Raw genomic sequence first — 7,859 nt, forward strand, 5'->3', positions numbered from 1 at the left:
GCACTGGGGTGGCTGTACTGGTACTGGTGCGGCACTGGCCGATGCTCCTGCCTGCCCCATGGTGCAGAGTGCTGGGAGGAAGCTGCAGCAAACATCGCTCTCGTCCCAGATGTGCTACCATAAACTCTCTGAAATTAGTTTCTTTGGGAGGTAAAATCCTTGAAAGGGCCCTGCGGGGACTTGATAAAACAGTGTCATTTTCCTGGCAGGTCTGGAGGAGCCCGGCAGATCCTGGCTCCTTCGCCCGGGTGCTGCTGCAGTGGGTGGGAGGGAGCGGGGCTGTGGCTGGGGGGGGCAGCGAGAGATAACGCTGCCCTTGGAAGAGCCTGAAGGGCAGAGGAAGGGCAGAGGAGATGACGGGGAGGGCCGAGCCGCGGGCGGGGGCTGTGACTGGGGCGCAGGAGTCCAGGGCTGGCTCCGAGGGATCCCCACACACTGCTGTCGGGAGGCGCCGGACAGAGAGATGAGGGGATCAGTGATAAAAGCCCTGGCTCTGCGGCCACCGGTGACCCTGGCACCCGGCAGTGGCACATCTGCCCGGGGACACCCCCGATGTGCCCCACGGAGCCTTTGGAGTGGCCCCTCGGCTGCAGGGGGGACCCTGCAGCCGTTTCGTCGCCCCTGGGCAAAGCTGCCGGGGGTGGCAGCAGGTGACAGCGAGATTAGCAACGTCAGCAAAATCAGTGTCTCTGAGACAGCTTTAACTGCGCTAAACCCCGCAAGGGCATGAGGCAAAGTGAGCCTTTGTGTGGGGAGCGCGGGCAGGCTCGGCCCTCCCACCCGGCCGGGTCATCCCGAGCCCCCGCGCGGGTTTTTGGTGGGACGGGCAGTGGGCAGAGGCTTCGCAGGCGCTGAGGTGCTGTTTGGGGCAGCTGGGGGCTGAACCCCCGGGGTTGGGCTGCCCAGACCCGAACCTGCCCCCGGGGGTGGCTCCGGCCACTGGCCGTCGCTTGCCCGCGAGCCCCCGCAGGGTCCCGGCGGTGCTGGGGCCTGAGCAGCAGTCGGGGCGCAGGGGAGGGCGAGAAGCGCTTTCGTGCTCTCGTTTCCAAAACACGGCAGAAGCAGACTGCCTCCTCCGAACCACTTCTCTATTTATGGCCTGGCAGCTGGTTCCCAAGGAGACGGCTGCGCAGGGCTGCCGCTCGGCTGGGGCAATGAGGGGAGGAACGCACCGTGGTGTAAAACTCGGTTGGCTTTTCTGGAGGCCTTTCAGGCTGCAGGACCCCCCCGAGGGAAGGGTTGGGGCTGGCATCCAGGCAGGGCTGGGTGCCTGGGTCACGGCGCTGAGCTCTCCCCCCAGTTTGGTCCCTGTGCCTGCAGCACTGGTGCAGAGGAGGGTCTTGGGGGGGCAAAGCAGTGAGCCATGGGGGTGCAACCCCCTCGGCCCTCATAGTAGCTCCCGTCATGGAAACAGGAGGTGCCGGGAGCATCTGCATGAGCTTCTCTGATTTCGGGGCTCTCCCGCCAGCTGGGGCACCATGGGATGGGAGGGGAATGGGAGCAGCCTGGGGGCTCTGCAGGGGGGTGAAGCCTCGTCCCCCCACCAGCTCCCCCGTGCATTCGGGGCGATCAGCAAGGCCCCGCAAACATCCCGGCAGCACTTCGGATGCGTCAGGGACGTCTCTGCCTGACCGGGAGGTGACGGGGACAGACCCTCGCTGACCCCCCGCCTGTGCCTCACAGTCAGCAAAGAACCTCCAGGCTGGAGATATTTTTAAAGCAGCCATGGGGGAAAGTGATGTCAGACGTGAGCACGTCTCTGCTCGGAGCTGGGTCTCTCTTCCGAGATGGGCCCTTGCTGGGTCTCTCCGTTGCGGTGCCAAGCCCACGGTGCAGCCCCAGCTCCTGGCAAGGGACTGGGCAGAAAGTACATGAAAAATCCCTCATATGGGCTCTGCCGGGTGCCTGGCACCGGGCTCTGAGCTGTCAGTGTGCAGGTAGGGAGGTTCAGTGCCCGAACAGAGGCTGATAAAATGGGGGAGAACACCCCAAGCAGGGGAAGCAGGTGAAAAGAAAAGCCACGCAGCATCCTGGCTGGATGATTCCCCTCAGGGCAACCCCGGGCTGTGCTCCATGGACAAGTGCCCCACGGCTGTCACCAGCATGAGCAGGAGCGAGAATCCCCTGGACAGCATCTGCCTGAGTGAATCCGAGAAGACGGCTGTGCTCACGCTCATCAGGGAGGAGGTAACGGCCGGGGCACCCCAAGCTGCTGCGGGGGCAGCGGGCACAGCTCCGCGCTGCCCGGGGTGGGGGGGTCTGGTCCCCTGCGCCTCGCAGGCGTGGGGCAGCCTGGGAAACCACCCAGAGCGTGTCCCAAGGGCCCCGTTTTTGCTGCAACCTAGATAATCACCAAGGAGATTGAAGCAAACGAGTGGAAGAAGAAGTATGAAGAGAGCCGCCAGGAGGTCTTGGAGATGAGGTAAAAGCCGCCTCCTTGCATGCTCGGTCCCATGCAGCGCCGTGCTCCCCGCGGGTTAGCGGGGCTGTAATGGAGTGTATCTAGCGCAGGCAGGCTGCTGCTGGGGCTGCCTTGGGGGCAGTTCACTGGCCACAGAGCTGTAGGTGTGTGTCTGCAAAAAAATGCTGCCTCTCATCTGCTTTTTTTTCTCCCTTCTAGGAAAATCGTGGCTGAGTATGAGAAGACCATTGCCCAGATGATAGGTAAGGTGCCGTCGCCAGGCTGGGGCAGGGACCCGGCTGCCGCGGCCGTCCCCGCTCAGTCACCGTGTCCCTGCTGCTCCTTCTCCATCACAGAGGATGAGCAGAGGACAAACATGACGTCCCAGAAGAACCTGCAGCAGCTCACGATGGAAAAGGACCAGGCTCTGGCAGACCTGAACTCGGTGGAGAGGTCCCTGTCGGATCTCTTCAGGAGATACGAGAACCTGAAGGGCGTCCTGGAAGGCTTTAAGAAGGTCCTTGCCTTGGTTTCCTCTGTCCCCCTGGTCCCTGGACGCAGAGTTCCCATGCAGCACTGTCCCCCCCCAGCTCTCCCATCCCGCTGTGCTGCCTCAGACCCCCCGGCCCCTGCCCAGAGGACAACCCGCTGCCTCCCTCTGCCCACTCTCCCATGCATGAGCAGAGTCTCTCGGGCTCCCCGGGGAGCTGCTGTGGGGTTCTCCGGCTCCTCTCCGCGCTCCTCCCTGGTGTGCTCCTGCCCAGCCACCGGCCGCGGAGCATCAAGCCCTGGGCAGTGCCAAGGGAAGAGGAGATGCCAGGGCAAAGCACCCCAAAAATCCCTGCCTCCATCTAGGCACCGTTTTTCCATGCTGCCAAGCTGGATAAGGGGCTCCAGCATAAGGGAGAAGCTGTGTCTATTTAAAGCCTTTTTCTGTTACACTCAGAAGAGAATACATCATCCCATCAGAGCAACATCTCTGTCCCCAGTCTCCATGCAGATGGATGTATTTTTATTTTTTTTTTCAGAATGAAGAAGCTCTGAAGAAGTGTGCTCAAGATTATTTAACCCGGGTCAAGCAAGAAGAGCAGCGGTATCAGGCCCTGAAAGTCCATGCGGAAGAAAAATTAGACAAGTAAGGTCATGCACGACATTGCTGGGTGCTTAAAGCCCTTGTAGGGCAGTGTCTGCTCTTGGCTTTCCTGAGGTTGGAAGGCAGGAGCTCACGGATGTGAAAAGCTGCTTTCTAAAGCCTTGGGCACAAGTGACTAAATGGCTGTAAGTAAGCCAGCACAACCCCCTGAAGGGCTTCTCTGATCTCTGCTTAGTTGTTTTCAGTGGGGAAGCTGACCTCACAGTCTATTTACAGTCACTCCACAAGCCCCGCATTTCGGAGGGCTCATGCCTGTGGCATGTGGAGGGATCGTGGAGCTACCGAGGCCCCACGGATGAGCCGTAGCTCGCTCACACCTGGTAGCCTTGAGTGAAGTAGGTGAGGAACTGGTTTAGCTTCGCTCTGAGAGCAGAGATTCCATACAGGGATTTGGAGGAGCTGAATTAATCCAGTTCCGTGCAGGTTTTCCATATGGGAAGCCCACCCCTGCTGCCTCCAGGCGGACGGAGCCGGGCCCTGCCGATGCTGCTGGGCTGGCGTCGTGCCGCGGGGCTCCTGCCCCCCAGATGTCACCGCCAGCCCCTTGTCTCCAACCCCCGCAGAGCCAACGAGGAGATCGCCCAGGTGCGCACGAAGGCCAAGGCGGAGAGCACGGCGCTGCACGCGGGGCTGCGCAAGGAGCAGATGAAGGTGGAGTCCCTGGAGCGAGCCCTCCAGCAGAAGGTACCGCGCCCGCCCGCGCCGCCTCTGCCCCGCATTCCTGTTTTGCTGCCCCGAGCACCCTGATGGAGGTGGCCTTCGGATTTTTGGCCCAGAAAGTGTTTTGTGGATTTGGTTCTCGGGGTATTTTGTGGTTTGCTTGTTTTGTGGGGTTTTTTTGTTTGTTTATTTAAATGTACGACTGTGCCCTCTCGCAAGGGAGGCGATGCAAGCTCTGCCCGCGGCTGCGTTCAGGGCTGGCACGTGTTTGACTGTGCTGGAGCATGGGCAAGGCTTCGCCTGTGCCCGCGGCAGAGCCATGCTGGGCTGCAGCTGGGCAGTGCCAGGGTCTGTTGGAGACGAGGAGGGTGAGCCCGAGGGTGCCCATGGCACCTGGTGGTGCACAGAGGAGCAGTCGCAGGGGCAGGCGCTGCCCTTTCCTGCGCTGGCTCGGTGGCCCTGGGTGCTGTCCCCCATCCACTCCGCCATGGGGGTCCCTCAAGTTTTGACTTTCTTGCAGAACCAGGAGATTGAGGAGCTGACCAAGATCTGCGACGAGCTGATAGCGAAGCTGGGAAAGGCAGATTGAGTCTCACCACCCCTCGTCCAGCACTCTGCACTTGGCTGCTTTTCTCGTCACGTCAAGCACCTTGCCTTATCACCCAGGAGAGCCCCCAGCAGAGAAGCACACCGTCTGCCTGCTCCAGCCCCCCCGGCCCCCCGGGGCAGAGCCGCTCCCCGCGCTGCCCCTGCCTTGGTCTCCCAAGGGCTCTGGGCTGGATTCCCCGTGGTCAGAGTTGGGGTGCGTGTCCCTCCCAGGGTCCCCTCAGCGGGGAAGTGACACCCCGGGCTCTGTCCCCCCTGGCCAGGCTGTGCCCCCACACTCTCGTCACTTACTGTCCTCACGTGCTCGATCGCACCGGTCCAGCCGCGCGGCAGGTCCTGCCCCGGGACCTGGGTGATGCCGGGGCTGGAGCTGCCACCTGGGCGCCGGGGAAGGGCACCGGGCCGCGAGTGCACAGCTGGGGAGGCAGCGAGGGGGCTCGGGGACCCCAGGCACCCACCGCGGGTTTGGGGCCGCCAGCCGGGATCCCCTGGCTGAAGCAGCCTCGCGGGAGATCGGTGGGTTTGGGGGGAGCTGGCGGGGTTCCAGGGGCTGGTCCCGGGCCCTGGTACACGGGTGACGTGCAGCACAGTGTGTCCCTGTCTCCAGCCGTGCCAGCCTCGGGGGAAGCGGCCAACGCCGCTGCGTTCGTGCACTTTATTAGCATTTACGAGCACCCAGGCGCTCTGCTCACTGCTCCCAGGTGGGCACGGTCCTGCTACACGTTCCCCCGGGAGCAGGGATACGGCCATTTAATCAGCAGTAGCTTAAGTCCTCTCAAAGGAGAGCCCGGCCTGGGGGAGGGCAGGAGGCTTCTGCACCAAGAGGTGTTTGGGAAATGAAGAAGTTGGTTCTGGAGAGCTGGGGCTTGTCCATCCGTCTGCCCGTGGCCGCCCTGGCATCTCCGGAGACTTGTGAGCGTGGGGTTTCTCGGCCAGTTTAAAATGCCCAAAGCCAAGGCTCTTGCTGTTGGCTCCCCACACCACAGTGAGGTTAGTTCCCCACTTTGGATGTTGCAGGAGGAAGGAAGCAAACCCTGAGCTGCTTCACAACTTCAGGCTCTGTTCTGTGGTCAGTGCAGGAGGGCGAGGAGGAGTGCGGTCCTGCCCGGGTTGTACTGCTGTCAGATCCCCTCCAGCACTGAACATTAAGAGAACCAAACAAAAGCCAACCTTTACAGGCAAAGGCAGATCCAGGCAGCGGTAAAATACACTTTGAAATCTGTCTGGACGCAGCCCAAGACCTGCCTATGGGCACAGGGAGGCTGCCTGCGCTCTTCCAGGGGGGGTTACGTTACTTCTCTGGCCACGCCGAGCTCCAGCGGGACCGCGCTGTGCTGGGGGCTGGGGGGCCCTGGGCCAGTAGGATTGTTTAGCTCCGTGTGTCGATCCCGTGTGTCGATCCCGTGTGTGCCCTCCCGTAGTGCCGCTGGCACGGGCCAGCCTCGCCCGGTGAGTTTGGCCTCTCTGCAGTTTTCCTGCCTGCGGCCCCTGGGCCGGGTGTTGGCAGCAGGATCATCTGCTCTCGCCTTGAACGGAGTCGTAAAGCGTCAAAAAAGGGAAATACTCACTGTTTGGCCTGTTTCCTACCCAGCCTATCTAAGACTTTCGCAAACCTTTTTGCTGCTACCTTTTTGTAAAAGAACCGAGCTGTTTTCCTTCTGTTTTCTAATTCCCTGTGCCGAGCATGCAGTGCAAGCAGCTAAGTCGGAGCCATACACTTGATATATATTTTGTTAGTTATGTATTCAGAGAATTTATTACACGCCAAAGCAGGTGAGGATGCCAGCAGCCTGCCCTGGCACACAGAGGCCAGGCCTGCTCACCGTGCTCCCAGTTACCCCAGTGAACGGGCTGGTCGGTGTGTGGTGGGCGGCTGATGGCCGGTACCGCTCAGAGCTCTGCGCCCGCGGCTTTGTGCTGGACGTTCACCTCTTTGCACAGTTGACAAAAAGGAAAAAGCATTTTTTTTCCTCCTTTTTTTTCCCCCCTTTTTTGCCCCCTTTTTACTCCCTCTTTTTTCGCTCATTTCCCCCCCCATTTTGCCCCTTTTTTTTTCCCTCTCTTTTTCTCCTCCCCTTTTTTTTTCCCCTTTCCTGGCTGCACTTAGCAGGGTGATAGTGACAGCCAGGAGTTACCCTGCAAGGTGCTGCCCCTTGGGACCCTCTGGGGGTCTGCGCAGGTAATGAAAACCCTCGAGAACCAGGGATTTGCTGGGAGTTGGGTTCTTCTCTTTGCAGCCCTTCGGAAAGCGAAGGTCACCAGAGAGCGGCATGGCACGTGCTCTTGGAACTCACAGGAGGTTGATTTGGGGCAGTTTCTGGTTTGTTGTTGTGCCCGTAGCAGCACTCGAGGTCCCAGCATGAGGCCGATGGAGCCGGAGTCGGGATCGCTGCAGCCCTCGGGCTGTGCCGGGCGCAGGGACGCGCCGCTCGGCGTGTTGGCTGGACACGGGGTGTCAGTGCCCTGGTCCCTCTGTGTGAATGTTCACATCCCGCTCTACCTGGGGGGATGAAGTCCCATCTCTGTCTCTGCCCCCCGGGGGGTCGAGGAGCAGAGCACCAGCCTCGGGGCACGGGGCTCCCTGGAGCTCTGTGTCGGAGCTCGGTCTCTCACCTGGGGCCTTGTTCCAGCTCTGGAGGTGGCTGATAATTGCAGAAGTTTTGATGTCGGCACTCCCCCGGACCGCAGCCTGCCTACGGCGTGTCCCTGCCGCAGTCCCCCCTCCCTGGCAAAGAGGAGCCCCCGGGAGGGCCGAGCTGGCTGCGGGGAGCAGCGCCCAGGGCGATAACCCGCGCAGTCAGATCCCCCCATCGCCGCTCCCGGCCCCGCGCTCGCTGCCTCTCCCCAGCGCTCGCGTCCCCACGCCTGCCAGCATGCACTTCCAGTCTGGGCAAAGAAGATTCCTAAGGAATGATTTATTAACTATAATATGGTTATAGTTACATATATATAAATATATATATAATGGTTATAGTTATATATAATAGAAGGTGTGTGGCTGTGAACGGGCAGGCCTGTCGATCTCGTGTGCTGCTCGGC

General features: G+C 61.0%; 1 protein-coding gene across 1 annotated transcript in view; it reads left to right on the forward strand.

The window, feature by feature from the left end:
• TACC1 (transforming acidic coiled-coil containing protein 1) overlaps window positions 1-6,003 on the forward strand; it is a gene marked incomplete at its 5' end in the record, with an annotated part of 12,152 nt that extends 6,149 nt beyond the window's left edge. Inside the window, 7 exons of the mRNA XM_026863031.1 lie at window positions 1,997-2,187; window positions 2,346-2,422; window positions 2,621-2,664; window positions 2,758-2,918; window positions 3,430-3,536; window positions 4,118-4,238; window positions 4,735-6,003. Of these exons, the coding sequence (XP_026718832.1) occupies window positions 1,997-2,187; window positions 2,346-2,422; window positions 2,621-2,664; window positions 2,758-2,918; window positions 3,430-3,536; window positions 4,118-4,238; window positions 4,735-4,803 (770 nt within the window). The remainder of the gene's footprint in view (window positions 1-1,996; window positions 2,188-2,345; window positions 2,423-2,620; window positions 2,665-2,757; window positions 2,919-3,429; window positions 3,537-4,117; window positions 4,239-4,734) is intronic.
• Window positions 6,004-7,859: the final 1,856 nt, after the last annotated feature.

This window comes from Athene cunicularia, assembly GCF_003259725.1.
Source record: "Athene cunicularia isolate RWA chromosome 22 unlocalized genomic scaffold, athCun1 chr22_part1, whole genome shotgun sequence".
NCBI lineage: Eukaryota > Metazoa > Chordata > Aves > Strigiformes > Strigidae > Athene > Athene cunicularia.